We start from the raw sequence: 16017 nt of genomic DNA, 5'->3' as shown, positions 1-16017 counted from the left end.
CAAAATATTTTTGCAGCATATACTTCAGGTGTTTCAAAAATTGATCTTTTAGAGATTTTAACTAAGTTTAAAGAATAAAAGATACAACACTTGTGAAGCAGGGTACCTGTCACCCACTATTCCAGAGACTTTAAATATGAAAAAATGCTCGTTCCCTTTTTCTCTTTGCAGAATACTAAAAAAAAAAAAGAATATGAACCCAATGTTAACAACAATAAAATATGAGTCTGTTGTCAAGGCATTTTATTTAGACAACTGAAAACAGTCAGATGTTCAGAAGCGGTGTACAATGAAACAGAAAAACCGAACCAAATACTTGAGCACATAATCCCTTCTTTACAACTAAAGCCACATCTTTCAACTTTCAGAAAAAATACTGGTAAAAGCCATTACATTTTTTCCTCCATAATAAAGAAAACACACTACAGTAAGTTTAATTGAAATTGGAGAGACTGGATCTTGGCTTGCACACTTCATTCAAAAAGACAGTAGGCAGGTGCGCTAAAATATAGCAAAACTCTACTACTTGTCTTTTTCGATACTCAGTTCTCTTATAGATACCACCTAGCCAGTTCCAACACATTCTCATCAATTACTGCCCATCTTTGCCTTATGTAGAAAGCGCACTCTGGAAGGCTGCTGCTTATCACCGTTTGCTTGATTTAGTCTCTATGTCCATTTGTTGCATAACAGCTGTGATGGTCAAGCCTTAACTTCAGGAGTTGAGCTGTAGATGGAATCTGAATTTTCAGAGGTAAGGTCTTCTGTGGTTAAAATAGGAAAATTATTTTCAAACTTCACCTTAGATACAGAAAATAAAATAACCACCATAGCAGGACCTGAAACCATCTTTAAAATTAAACTTTTCACAAATATTTCACCATATCCCTTTAAAACAGTTTACAAGATTATACATAGTTCTACTCACTGGTCTATAATTTTCTCATTAGCTTCTTGATTTTTTTTAAAAATGTTTGGCTATTTCCACATAGTCTCAGGAAACTAGTTTTAGGGATCTTGTAAATTTTGAAAAGCATCAGTAAAGAGTTGACACCTTATCCACAAACACAAAAGGGAATGTTATGCAGATTAATCCCTGTGGATTAGTTTTGACACTGTTAGGTGTATTTGAAGTAGATAGTTATCAATACATTACCTAGCTCCTCTTCTGCTGTTCCTGGAAGGCTGACCCTTGCTTTTGCCAGCTCTCCACCCTCCTCTTCTGTGAAAAAAAAACAAAACATTTATTATAATTTTGCTAATCCTAATCCCCATTCACCTCAGACTCCGATAGAATATCCCCAGTTATTTTTAAGTGAGAAAAAGAAAAGTTTATTTTAAAACTTTGTCTAGTGGTGAGAGGGGCGGGAGGGTTGGCAAACACTTCCCATTACTGGAGAGCTGTTCTGCATGGGGCTAGGCATTTTATTGCTGGTTTTAACAAATTTATTTTTTAAAATTCCCTCAATTTTACAATATCACTCTTTGCTTCTCTACTTATACACACTTGTTTCTACTGTCTTGCCCTTGCTTAAATTACTGAAAAAAAATACAGTGTTTCATGTGGTTTGAGTCTTATTTTACATTTTTATAACACCAAAAGGAAAAAAAACTCTATATGAGACTATTTTGCTTCGAATATTCACCAAGTGTTTATTAAATTAGCTTATTGGTTTTAAAGGTTAATTTTGTAGCTGCAAAAAAGAAACAGCAAGTATTTATGTAATTAAATTGAATAGGTCTGATACAGAGATTGTTAAAGGAAAGAAGTTACTCTGGCAGGTCTGACTTTTAACCGGCAACTAGTTGTACAAGATTTTGACAAGTTCGGATGCAACTGAGTTTTACAAAAATACAAACAAAGTTCTTACCAGGAACTACACATTTCCAAAGACCGTATGTTTTCCCTACTGTCGTCTGCCACAGTCTTAACGTTCCATCCTCAGAGCCACTAGCATACAACTCTCCATCTGGGCTAAATCTCACACAGTGAATGGGACCAAAGTGTCCTTTGTAAGATTCTATAAGAAACAGTGTTGGCACAGTGTTAAATTTCAAATCTTAGGCAACAAATAAATAGAACTAATGAATTACTGGTGAAGAGGGGAAGAAGGAAGTTGTTGTTTTGTTTTATTTTTTAAAATACAGCAGTTTCTCAAAAGGTTGCACGTGTATCTTCTCAGACCAAGGAGTACGAGCTACAGTTGCACCCCGGCGAACTTGAATTTTGGTAAAAAGAACAGGAGTACTTGTGGCACCTTAGAGACTAACAAATTTATTAGAGCATAAGCTTTCGTAGACTACAGCCCACTTCTTCGGATGCAACCGAAGAAGTGGGCTGTAATCCACGAAAGCTTATGCTCTAATAAATTTGTTAGTCTCTAAGGTGCCACAAGTACTCCTGTTCTTTTTGCGGATACAGACTAACACGGCTGCTACTTTGAATTTTGGTGTCTATCAAAATGTGCTATTGAATTAAAAACTGACAAGTTAATAGTCTGTTCCAGGGAAATAACCATTTCCCTTCTTGTATAAAGCAAGCATGCCAACAAATAAGACACAGGTATCACGAGTGCACATCAGGCTCTTCCATCTATCCTCCCAACTATATCCATTATTCTAAACCAGTATGGGACTTGAATTGGCAAGATTCTCATGTGCTTCAAAAACAAGAATATTGCCAAATTCATTTGGCTGGCAAAAAACAGATAAAGAATGTGGAGAAACAAACATGTGCATTGTCCATACAAGCAAACAAAATGTTTAAGTAACTTATTTTTTTGCGCAACCAGCGAATGCCACACTACTTTACACATGATATGCAATTTACACTACCATTTACATAAACACTGAATCTGACTCATAGATTTCTATTGGAGTGGATACCTGCTTATTCCAGGCTGCTTAGACTAGTTAAAGTTAACAGCATGCCTTTAAATATGTAACAAATGTGTTCTGAAATAATGAGAGAGCCAAATAAACTTTCAAATTTAATCTGAGTACAAGTTATCACAAGATATTGTGAAATAAAATTACAATCTTTACCACATGAAAACTGGAAAACTTACCTAGCTCTTCTCCTGTATTATAGTCATATTTATAAAGTTTAAAGTCTTCACCACCTGCAACAAGAAATTCTTTCTCAGGGTGAAGGGATGCAGAGTTGACTGTAGCAGGAGCGTCAAACGATTTAATCTGCTCCAGACTAGGGAAAAAATTTTGTTAATGCTCTATATGTATATGTTTTAAAAACAGCACTTTAAGCCTGTCAGTCTAGGAAAACGTGATGCTGTTCCTACAAAATCACAGCTTTCTTAAAAATACTGTTTTCGGTATAAATCTTAAGATGGTAAATTTGCATTTCACTAAGCTAAAGACAAGCTATTACACCTTAACGTTTTGTGACCAATGCCTCACTTATTGTACGCATGTAACAGTTCTCTTGCATGGGCTACTTGTGTTGCACTACAACCTCAGATTTTTACTTTAAGTAAATCATATTAAACCAAAATTAGTTTTGTATAAATTATACATGCAAAAACATTTGCTGCCTGATGATACATGTATAGCCAAACAAAGTCGTAATATTCTTGTCTGCCGCCCTTGTTCTTCCCTTAATCTCTTCTTTTTCCTTGTCTTCAAATTGTTTTGTCTAATTTTATATTGTATACTCTTGGACACTGGTACCTTGTTACTTATTCGCTAGTACAAGAGTCTTAACGTGAGTTAATGAGTAATTTGTTGGAAAGTTGTCCTTTAACAAAAAGGCTTCTTAGACTGTAAGCTCTGCAGGGAGTTTGTCCACAACTGGGCCCTGATCCTGATTGAGATATTATATAGAGAAGCCAATACAAATAATAATTCTCAACAAGAGCATTTATTATAAGCACTATACCCATGTATAGCTGTGGCAAATTTATATGTCCATTAGTTTAGATGTGTCTGCTAGTAAGTTTGATTCTAGGGCTGATTGAGTAGTTCAGTCCCCAACCTCAGTCAGACCTTTGCCTCTCTACCACCATTCCAAACAAAGATGCTAATCACTACAAACTGAGGTGGTTTAGTGATATACCCTTTGTGCAATAAGAACTGGATAGAGACCTGCAAACAACTGTTAGCTGCTAATGATTTTCAAGTACTATTTCAGCTGGATTTTTATAGTTAAACTAAAGATGAGGGTCTATGCCCCTTTATTTTGGGGGAAACAAGGGCAGAAAAAAGAAGAAAGGGATGGAAAGAGAAATTTTAGTTTCATTAGTGTGGCAGATCAAGATCCTTTTCCCACAACCATACTGGCTCAGTGTCACCTTTCCCATATGCCCTCTACTCCTGAAGATTTCAAGTTTGAAACTTACGTCTCTGCACTATGAAAAGCAATAGTCCTCCCATAGGTTATCACCAGTATCTCCCCCTCGGGAACATACTCCATGCTGCTCACAGACATTGCAACATTTATTGCTTTTACTTCAGTCATGGTATTCCGGTCCCAGAGGCTGTTGGAAAAAAAAGACACTTAAAATTACTTGAGTAAACCACATTACTTTCATTCCCATCAATGCGAGGCTTTGGTTTACAAATGCTACCTAAACAAAAACTCCAAAATTGGTTCTAGTCATTCTAGATTGTTAATGGTATGCTGATCTTAATCACTAAATCACTAGCCACAACACGCTCTTAAAATACAGCTATCTCTGGAGCAGAACGCAGCAATGGTTCTGCTACAGCAACACTAAGTGATACTTACACTGTTAAACTGGTCTGGTGTTTCAGTCAGTCACCCAGGGATGATGAGCTCTGTACACAATCACCCATGCCCTGAGCAATCCAGCTTCCTAGTGATAACACTTATGATCAAGACTTCAAACCCCTAGCTGGTAAGCAGGAAGCTTTTTCTGGTGCAGATGCAGGAGGGACTAATGCTAATACATATATAGTATCTCAGGTTTCATTTACAGCAAGATGTAGTTGTACTAACAGTCTAAATATAAAACACCATATGCAATTCTGTCTTCCTATGACTGCAAACTGTCAGCTTTAGGGCCTCTGCTAAGCTTCAGGATAACTAATCAGGATATTTCCAGTTTTAATTACTATTACACCTCTACCTCGATATAACGCGACCCAATATAACACGAATTCGGATAGAATGCGGTAAAGCAGTGCTCCGGGGGAGGGGGGAGGGGAGCTGCGCACTCCGGTGGATCAAAGCAAGTTCAATATAATGCGGTTTCACCTATAACGCAGTAAGATTTTTTGGCTCCCAAGGACAGCGTTATATCGAGGTAGAGGTGTATTTCAAATCCTGTGAACAACTGTGAACCCGTCAGTTACTGATGGAGATAAAATGGAGACTGAGGAGGAGGGACTGAATGGCAGAGTTAACCCCACCCCATTCCACAGACCTCTACTACTCTGCACTCAACATCACATCAGACAGAAGTCTAGGGGATGGGAAGAGGAGATAACACCCTGGTCACAGCAGCAGTAGTAGTATAGATTCCGCCAAGCTTGCTCAGGAGGTTCTAGGCTATGGGGAAAAAAAAACAAAAAGAATGCTCTTCCTCTCCAGTCAGAGGGGCTGTGGGGGCTTCAAGTTTATCAGACTCCTACTAGTCAGACTTGAGCCAAAGATACAGTGAATGGGGTAGGACACTTGTAAGAATCCCAGCGCCCTCCCCTCTCTCACTAGTGGGGCAAGGTGGGGAAGAGGACTGAGCTGGTCGGTCACCAGAGCACTGCCTCCAGACAGCAGAACACTTCCCCATCTTTTATATCAGCCTCTGACTAGTGAATACCTGGTACATTTTTCAAGCTGGACTATGATGGACATGTTACTAAAGGTCAAGTCATTTGTTTGCCACTATCTCTTCACAGGCAATAAGAGTTCCCTCCCAATGCCTCAATGACAGGACTCATCCCAGTTATGAATTCATCCTCTCGGGGGTTTTGCCATGAAAAAGGCAGAGGGCAGTGACTTAACAATATGAAATTAATCAACTGGTATATTGGGGCTTAGTGACAGAAAGCATATTTGATAAGATCACATGATTAACAATTCTTATCTCAGCTATATACCCTCATAGATTAGGACATTAAGAAAGGTCAATATAAGACCACCCTACCTGGTATATAATAATTAGGAATCACACATACCACAAATCAGACACTGACTATTGAAGTTTATATACTTAAGTTTCATTTATTTCTGTATCTGAGTTCTAAATATAACTATGTTTTTGGTATTATAAACCCAAAAGCCAACTGTACACACATACAATTATATGGAGAGATAACAGCATTTAAAAAAAAATGGAAAGTTAGTGTTTCTTACCGGACAGTTTTATCATCAGCTGAAAGGATCTGTTTGTCATCACTGCTCCATAAAGCCTTTTTAATACCCGAAGTATGTCCACTGACTACCTGAGGTTCTTAAGATTAAAGCAAACATCTTAGTACATGAAATAACAGGGAGATTTTAAAAAAAATCTTACCACTTAAAACCAATGAACAAACCATTTCACCTTGTTTATAAGTCACTATAAATAATTACCAGTTGTCATAAATCAGTAAATGGCATCAGGATGACAATGCTGTCAAGTGGATAGAGTTGTATTTTATTTTTTACCTGAAGTAATTCCAGGAGTGAGTGACACAGGCCAAATTGATACAAGCTTCTTAGTGCTTGTCTACACAAGAAAGTTGCACCAATTTAACTTCATGTATGAATTTAAACTAATGAAGTTAAATTAATGCTAACTCTCTTACTTCAGTTAAGTCTCAGTTGAGAACAAGTAAATTAGGAACAGGTATAAACTAAACTGAAATGAGACACTCAAACCAAAATGAGTGTCCACACGGGATTTTGCACAGGCTCAAACTAACTGTTTAAAAATCCATTTAAATTAAACCAGCGCAACTTTATTGTGTAGATGAGCCCCTAGTCTAGAAATACTGGGAACATTACAAAGTAGCTGGTATTAAACAAGTTTACATTTCCCTGCAGGTAAATGCAAGATGTGAGCACACGAAGCCCGGCAAACACTCAGAGGCAGGTACCTTGTGTGCATGAACCCATGCTTCATACTGATGAGACATCAAACAGTTGAAATGATTTGAAGTTTTTTATTTTAAAAATGTGCAATCAAGCTAGTGTTGACAGTAAAATAAATAAAAGGTAACACAACCTGAAGGATGCTAGAGATTTTCAGCACATCCTACAACAGTAATTTAGATCTCATATCCTATCAACACCAACCATTAAGAACAGAATTTCAAATCTTGATCTCTTAAGTATAATTCATGAAATAGAACAGATTTGAATATTTTCAAAGGAACAGTCAACTGAATTGTGTGCAACTCTACAAAATGAATGCGTCAGTAGGATAAGAAAAACAGACTAACCTGCTTCTGGCTTGCTCAAGTCATAAATACGCAACAATTTATCTTGTCCACCTGTCAACAGGTAATTGCTGTCCTGAAATAGTTAGAAGTCATGGCGAGTCAGCTTTTTTATTAAAAACTAAAATGTTACTATGAATATTACAATAGCACTTTTCTAGTAACCCGCTAAAACACCTATTACATTTAGTTCATCCCTCAGAAATGAAAAGTTCACCTAAACCTCTCCCTGACAAAGCATAAAGCACATGAAAACAAGGGCAGCAGTTACATTCAATTGTTTGATTCCCTGACAAATAAGACAAAGATTTTTCATACCTCAGTAAAATCCACACTTTTGACAATATGCTTGTGAGCCAGTGTGATCAGTTCATCCCCTGAAACAGCATCCCATACTTTACTGAAAGACAAGAAAGTACAAGTGTGGTTTCATTAGCCAGTACTGACTTTATTACAAGCTAATTTGGCTGTTCTGGTTACAGGGACATTTCCCAGATAATTACCATTATTTCTAACACAGTAGACCTTTTTATACATAATTACTATGTTCTGATCATTACTGCACACTAGGGATCACCATTCTGGATAAAGGTGAGTTTCTCAAACAGTTAAAACCCAATACTGGAAATGATTAGTTTGTGAGAATACTTTTTTCCCCCCTAAAAGCCATTTCCTTAATTCTTTTGTACTACCAGCCCATTGCTCCTACCTCTCTTCTCTCTGGAGCAGTTCAGGATTAACAACACTTGTAGCTTTAGAGGTAGATTGGTACAGTATTCCTACTTAGATCTGTGACAGTGTACCCCATAAGGCTTTATGGGGAGGGGGTGCTTATAAATGTATGTATGACATAACTGGAATATGTTTTGTGCTGCCTGTGCCATGTAACATATCTCCGTAAAGGTTATGGTCTACTATATCTATTCATCCTATTTGTACATATATATAATTTTCTACTTAAGGTTAAGAATATGGGCTGTATGCTTGCTTGGTTTCTAAGTAAGCTTTGTGAGGCATTTGGTCAGCTTCTTTAGGAAGGAATTCGCCAGGTTAAGTACCTGATCAGGAAACACTTGGGGAACAATGCATCTTGGAATGCTCCAATCCACATGAGAAGTCTTCCTGGAGACATGCAAGATGCCTCCGAAGAAGTGGGCTGTAGTCCACGAAAGCTTATGCTCTAATAAATTTGTTAGTCTCTAAGGTGCCACAAGTACTCCTGTTCTTCATGTGGACAATGGCGTCGGCCTGTAAAGACGGAGTCATGCAGGGGCATGTGACTTGCCCAGGTGACTCCAGAACTCCATCTTGGAGCTGGACTTTGAATAGGAGGGAGGAGGGGGGTCTCCACTCACAAGAGTCTATTTAAACCCATGGGAGACCCCTCCATTTTGTCTTCAGCTGGCTAAAGAAGGAGCCTCTCCACCCCCCCCAGGATACTTGAAGGAGACTGAAACAAAGGACAGTAACTACAGGGGGTCTGAGTGATTGCTGGACTCAGACTAAAAGGAGATTAGCCTGTAAAAGGGAGTGCTCTGGAACTGGTGAGGAAATTACCTGTATTTAGTTTGATCAGACATAGATTTATGCATTTTATTTTGCTTACTTTGGTGACTTACTTTGTTCTGTCTGTTACTACTTTGAACCACTTAAATCCTACTGTCTGTATTTAATAAAATCACTTTTTATTTAGTAATTTACTCAGAGTATGTATTAATACCTGAGGGAGCAAACAACTGTGCATATCTCTCTATCAGTGTTATAGAGGGCAAACAATTTATGAGTTTGCCCTGCATAAGATTTATGCAGGGTAAAACGGATTTATCTGGGTTTAGACCTCACTAGGAGTTGGGTATCTGAGTACTAAAGACAAGCACACTACTGTGAGTTGTTTTCAGGTAAACTTGCAGCTTTGGGGCAAGTGATTCAGACCCTGGGTCCATGTTGGAGCAGATGGGAGAGTCTGGCTCAGCAAGACAGGGTGCTGGAGTCCTGAACTGGCAGGGAAAACAGAAGCAGGGGTAGTCTTGGTACATCGGGTGGCAGCTCCCAAGGGGGTTTCTGTGATCCAACCCGTCACAAGATCTACATAGACTAAGTGCTCATGAATGGAATTCACATTTTCACACAGACTTGCACACATACTTAACTTTCCACACTGCGAGTATCCCCAGTGGCATCAAGGTGACTGCTCACAGTGCATAAAGTTAAGCTTGTGCTTAAGTCTTTGTAAGACTGAGGCTCAAGAATATTCAATATTCATCAATTTCACTTAACAGCAGGTACTTTGAGTTACATGCTTCTATGCAAAATCTTGGTGGGAAAGTTGTATGGATTACTACCTGACCCCTGCGCAATGGAAAAACAGGGTGTTAAAAGTAGGGAATTAGCAGTGGTGGAACAAAATCATTAACTCTGGTATCCCACATAATTGCAACATAATTAAGAATTATGAAGGATACCTGAATTGTCTGTGTAGGCCCACTATATGCTATTAATCAGGCTGTTCATCCATAAAATAGGGCAGTTATCCAACTTGACAGTATTAACTACCATTCCTCTCCTTGGATCGTTATCCTGTTGTGGTGGAGAGGCTTGTGTGTCCCAATGACCCTCAGAACTATGTCATCCGGAGTTGTGTACTCCTGGTAGGGCCACCCTTGGTGAACAGTTCTGAGGGGAGGTTCCAGACAAAGCGTGCAGAACAGGTGTATTTCGAAGACCTGTCAGTTCTCTGCAGCTGTGAAGGTAGGTAAGGGCTGCAGCAGGACTGACACCTCTGGTTGTCTCAAACTTCCCTGCCACCGGCTCCAGGGCTCCTTCCTGTCAAGTTTTGCGAGGTTGCCACTTGTGCACTGGCTCACGTTAAAAGATTTCACACGTATGCCTCTGCCAATGGTGTTAACATCTCCCACTAACAAATTCCGCGGCAATGGATGAGTAGTGGAGTGGACGAGCAGTGATCTCTGGGAGTCCCTAGTCATTAATCTGCAGGCAAGCGGCGGCCATGTGTTGGTCATCTTGCGCTTGGACTTGTGAGACAGAAGCACAATTCAACAGCTGCGGCCACTACTGAGCAGTCCTTTTCAGGATTCCTTCTGCTCACCATGAATGGGGAATGTTGACTCATATCTAGCTTCTCATTCACTGTAACCTCATAAGAGGCTCTCTGACCTACCCGACAACCATTATTCACAAGATGCTGAAGAGATTGCATACTCCACTCGCCGCCATCAAAATTAGTTTAATGAGAATGAGGAAATCTTAGCACTTATTCATCAGAAGAAAGGTGTAGAGAAAGCCATTTTACACTTGGCAAAATGAACCTGCAAAAATGAGAGACTTAATATAGGCTTAAAGCTGTAGTTCAAAGGAGGCTGTGAGACATCAAGAATCAGTGGCAACAGCCAAATGTCAGCAAGATCCGTAGTTTCGCTGATCAACATGATATGAGAAGCTTTTTTCAAGCAAATCTCAGGACAGCTCCACCCTCCTTAAGGACAATGCAGCCCATAAGCAATGTTGGAAGGAGCACTTCGAAACTATTGACCGCAAATCTGAAGTCTCAGCTCCCACCATCAAATCCATTTCTTTGCATCCAGTAACAGAACCACTTGGAGACCCTCCCACCCCATCTTCTGAGCAAGACTGGGGTGCCGTTATTCAGACTAGACACAACAAGGTGCCATGCCCAAATAGTGTCCCTGTGAAGGTTTTCAAAATTGGTGGAATAGCACTCATGTAAAAACTTCATCAACTTGTTGTTAGAATTTGAGTTAATGAGGAAATTCCACCCGACCTAAAGACCGCTAATATTATGACCATTTTAAGAAAGGAGACAAGTCAATGTGCAGGAATTACCGAGGCATTGACCTCATCTCCATTGCCGGGAAGACCCTTGCTTGCATCCTTTTGAACCATTTCCTCCCTCTTGCCGAAGACGTCCTTTTGGAATCCCACTGTGGTTTCAGACCATCTTAGGGCACCACCAACATGATTTTTGTAGCACAACAGATCCAAGAAAAGTGTAGAGAATACCACCAGCCATTATTTATGGCATTTACTGACCTAACTAAGGTCTCTGATCCCATCAATCGTGGAGCATTATGGAAGGTGCTATCTAGGTTCAGTTGTCCATTGAAGATCATTTGCATTCTCAGGCTACTTCACGATGGTATGACTGCCACCATCTTCTCTATTTGGCTGGAGACAGACCCACTCATCATCTGTACTGGTGTTAAGCAGGGCTGTGTTACTGCCCCAAAGCCTTTTTCCATCTATTTTGCCATGATCTTATTGTTCTTTGTGACTGCTTTTCTTCTGGAACTGGGATTATTGCATCACATGGAAGGCCAGCTCTTCAACTTGCGACGTCTTCATTCTAAAACTAAGGTCAGCAGGACTGTTATTAGTGATCTTCAGTATGCTGATGACAGTGCTATCCTCACGCACACCAAAGCTGACTTGCAATCCACTCTAGATCTTTTCTCAGGCACCTGTGACTTTTCCTCCACATTGAGAAAACTAAGGTGGCTTCACCAGCCTGCCCCAGCACAAGTTGCCCCCTTCTCTGACAAACTGTCATCAGTGGTGGACTCCATGTTGACTATTTCCCTTGCCTTGGTAGCCACCTCTCCCAAACAGCTAATTTCAATGTGGAGTTTGAACACAGGATCTGTTGTGCCAGGGCATCCTTTGGAAAGTTGCTTCATCATGTCTTTATTGGCAGAGATCTGCAGATGGAAACTAAGATCCTGGTCTACAAAGCAATAGTCATCCCCACTCTTCTTTATGTGTATGAGACGTGGATGACATACCAAAGCCATTTGGAGTGATACCACCAGCACTGCCTTAGGAAGATTCTCCATATCAGATGGGAAGATCATTGCACCAAATGCCAGCGTTCTCTCTGCAGCTACCACCACAGTGTTGAGTTGAATATTATGAAAAATCAACTTCACTGGGCTGGCCATTGTGTGTGGAAGGCTGATACTTGTCTTCTGAAGCAAGTCCTCTTTTCTCAATTTAGTCACGGTAACATAACTTTCAGAGGGACAGAGAAAATGCTACAATGACACCCTGAAAGCATATCTTGAGAGTCACTGACCCCACAAATTGAGAAGAGTTGGCTGGCACTAGACTGCAATGGTGTTGCATCATACATCAAGCCTCAGCCTGTTTTGAGCAAGGTGATTCTCTTCAAGAGGCTGAGGAACAGCGGAGAAGGAAGGAAAGTGTACAGTACCCCAGCCAGCAGTTGTGCTCTCTCCAAGCAACTACCTGTTATATATGTGGAAAAACCTGTTGAGCATGGATTGGACTCCTCAGCCATCTTAAGTCTCATAAAACAGTAATTTCTTTAACACCACAATTCAGAAAAATATAGTATCACAAGATGAAATCACAACACAATGAAATTTCAGTATTAATCATTACTTACGCTGTAAAATCTGCAGCTGCTGTAGCTGCTTTAGTGGCATCCCTATTCAGAGTAGCACCCCAGACGGCACCTTTATGACCTAGAAATGTTCCAATCCAGTCGCCCGTGTCACCCTGGCGTAGCATAGGTTTACCATCTAGGCAAAAACAAAGATTAATTTTCAGATAAAACAGCTTTATTTTACTTAATAGCAAGCATAGTTCTAATGAAACAGTTCCAGTTACACTACTGTGTAACAAAAAAGAAAACACCAGAGCTCTTTGTCAATGGAAATGTGACATACCTTTGAAACAATATATTTTGTTACCAATTTAATAAGAAATGGTGCTTTAATTTTTTATCTGTTCATATAGGGACTGACTCTTGCTATGTGTATCTAACAAAATGGTGCTACAATTTTGGCTGGGGCCTTTAGACACTACTGCAATATAAATAATAATACAGTTTGTCTGTGTTCTGGTTCATTTACTAATTAGTAGTTTTCTGTCACCCTGTTAACAGTGCTGTAAGTCTTTCAACATATTAGCACCTGCTTTTGATACCAACACTGCTTACAAAAAGTTTCATTTTTAAGTTGTCTGATATATAGATTACTCTTCAGATACATGTACAGTTATAAAAATAAAACAGAATTAGAAAGTGGCATTGTAGACAGACAAATACAACCCGGACTCAGTAAATGGTCCAAAAGGGTCTTTTATAGAAGGGGATATGTAGAGAAATAAAATGTGTGCGCATGTATTTGGTGGGAGGGTGGAAGCTTTATGAGGTTTGGAAGAAAGCCCTGCTGGAAAGGGATATGAGCATGAAGAAAAGTCAATTCGGTGCTGCTAATATACTGTAATACTAGCACTCTAATTCTAATTATGAGCCAGTTAATTTATTTGAAAAACCATCTCATTTTATAATCAGCTACCACCTAGAAAGTGCAGGAGTTGAAGGGGGCTGCGCTCACAGCAACTTGTAGAACTGCTATTTTTTGCCAGGTGGTGTGGTGGTGCCTAATTTCAGAATTTAAAAAAATCCACTAGCAAAATTTTTAATTCTCTACCCCTTTAAGATTATGACAAGAACTGTTAAGAGGTGAGCTGAACATAACTCAGCTAGGTAATGGAGTAATGACTCTCTTAGTATGCAGAGTCTGAAATAAGTACGAACTGTCAATATTCTTTTCAATTTGCTAACACCCTAAGGCTGTTTCCACAAATATCAACACTGGTAGTTATTTCACTGCTGCCCAAAGCATGCAAGAAATAGCAGTTACAACTACATAACGAACAGCTGTGCAATCTGAGATGTCAAGCTGAGATCATGCTCACTGTGGGTGGAATGTGACACAATCCCACCCACTATCTTCCCTGCAGACCGACCCCTGTGGCTGCCTCTATCCCAGATGGGTAACTCAGCCTGGGTACAGGGCAAGGCATCAGCAGGTTTTTGTCTCCCACGCTAGAGTTAGGACTTAAGGTGTGTTTGGGTGTCTCCCACGTCACCTGCCCGCCCGTGTCCACAGCGCAGGGTAACGCAACTAGAACCGGGGGGGGGGGGGGGGGGAGTCTCATCCACCCGCTTCGGGGCTCAGGTACCCCGGTGGAGGCCGCCCACAGACCTGAGAGTAGAACAGGGGAAACCAGCCCCTCCCCCTCGCGTCTCTCCCCAGCCCCTCCCCAGACAGGCAGCGCTGCCGAGCCGAGCCAGGCCGGGGATCCCCCCGCCCCCAGCTCATTCATGGCAGGAGCGCGCTAGGCCCCCCTCACGCCCCGAGCTCACCCTTGCAGGCGCTGATGAGGAAGTAGCCGTAGGGGGTGATGTCGCTGAAGGCCAAGTCCACCACGGGCCGCGTGTGCCCGGAGCACGTCAGCGGGGTCTGTCTCATCGCCATGGCGGCGGCGGCTCCGGGGAGGCGGAGGGCGGGAGGAACGCGCGGCGCGTGTGGCGAGGCCTGGGGGAGGGGGGAGCGAGCGGGCGGCGGGAAAGGGGAGAGGGAGGCGCGCGACGGGCGCACACACGGGACAGCACAGGACGGGAACACGAGCTAGGCCGACCTGGGCTAGGCAGGAACAGGAAGCGGCGGCGGAGGAAGTGACGACGAGCCGGAGCAGTTGGTGTCGCCGGAAGTTACGTTAACCGAGGGGGCGGGGGAAAGAATGGAGCTCAGTGTCTGTTTGCCTCCGCGCGGAAATTACGCGTGTCCTCGCTCTCGCAAGCGGCGGTTCCGTCCGTTCCCCCCCTGCCAGCTGCGGGCGGGGTCCGAGGAGCGTTAGGCGTCAGGGGCCGCGGTCTCGCGGGGGCGGGGCTGTGAGGTCACACAGAGGGGGGCGGGGAAGACGAGCGGGGATCCCCGTCTCTATTCACCGCGCGCCGCGGGCTCCTTGGCGGTTCCGGGCAGGCGCAGCCCCCCGGGGGCTCTGGGACGTTTCTGTTCAGGGGCGGGGGCGTCTCGCGGTTACCGTAATACACAGAGTAGGGGACAAATGGGTTTGTCCAGAGCGGGCGGCCCCGCGGCATTGCGCTGGGCCTGCTCCCCCGGCACCTGCCCCCGCGGCCGCTCCTGGTTGGACGTGATTGGCGGCCGCGGCAGCACCAGGCTCCTGCGAGCCCCCACCGGCTCCTGCCTCCACCGCTGCCTGTCGCGAGCCTGGGGGCGGCATGTGGGGTCAGATGCATCAGGGGGTGAGAGCACGTGCCGGGGCTGAGCTGGGAGGGAGGCGCAGCCCGCGCGCCTGCGGGAGTTCAGCGCTCGCTGAGCCGGGAGGTCGCTGGGTTGTAAATGTCGCAGGGGGGGTGGCAGCAGCTCAGCTGGCTGGAGGCGTGGCGAGGTCCCAGCTCTCAAGCCCCATTAGCCCGGGTCTGGCTCCCCGGGCTGGGGGAGGCTCGCTCCCAGCTGCGGTGTAGACACAGCGGTCCCTTGTTCTTTGGCACAGGCCTCTAGTTTAATGAGGCAAATCCCGCACCCTGGGCTGTTTACGTTGAGATTTCAGACGTCTCAGTAAAACCTGAGGCAAGACTGAAATGAATCCCCAAGCTAAGTGGGTCTTGAGTAGGGTGGTCCCTAGACATTTTGGTGCCCTATGCAGGTCCCCGGGGGGAGAGGCTGGCTGTCCCCAGGCCTCCATGGGGAGAGGCTGGCTCCAGGCCTCTGCGGGGGGCAGGGGGGTGGAGTAGGTTTGGGGGCAGGG

At 42.8% G+C, this 16017-nt stretch overlaps 1 protein-coding gene across 1 annotated transcript; it reads right to left on the bottom strand.

The window, feature by feature from the left end:
* Positions 1-228: 228 nt before the first annotated feature.
* Positions 229-15239, bottom strand: STRAP (serine/threonine kinase receptor associated protein). The gene is made up of 10 exons (XM_005287509.5): positions 14609-15239; positions 12839-12974; positions 7717-7798; positions 7402-7474; positions 6332-6428; positions 4356-4493; positions 3069-3205; positions 1872-2021; positions 1157-1222; positions 229-764 (listed from the first exon to the last, which is right to left on the bottom strand). Exons 1-10 carry the CDS (start codon positions 14718-14720, stop codon positions 703-705), a joined length of 1053 nt encoding a protein of 350 aa, XP_005287566.1. The 5' UTR covers positions 14721-15239; the 3' UTR covers positions 229-702.
* Positions 15240-16017: the final 778 nt, after the last annotated feature.

This window comes from Chrysemys picta, chromosome 1 (assembly GCF_011386835.1).
Source record: "Chrysemys picta bellii isolate R12L10 chromosome 1, ASM1138683v2, whole genome shotgun sequence".
NCBI lineage: Eukaryota > Metazoa > Chordata > Testudines > Emydidae > Chrysemys > Chrysemys picta.
Note: the sequence above shows the minus strand (reverse complement) of the source record. Positions and strands in the feature narration are given on the sequence as shown.

Excerpts from the sequence above, each read along its gene's own strand:
- STRAP (XM_005287509.5), bottom strand. The coding sequence starts at position 14,720 with ATGGCGATGAGACAGACCCCGCTGACGTGCTCCGGGCACACGCGGCCC. Across the intron at positions 6,429-7,401 it reads CTTGAGCAAGCCAGAAGCAG|AACCTCAGGTAGTCAGTGGA; the intron begins GTTAGTCTGTTT and ends TTTAATCTTAAG. Across the intron at positions 3,206-4,355 it reads GCTTTTCATAGTGCAGAGAC|TCTGGAGCAGATTAAATCGT; the intron begins GTAAGTTTCAAA and ends TTTTTTCCCTAG.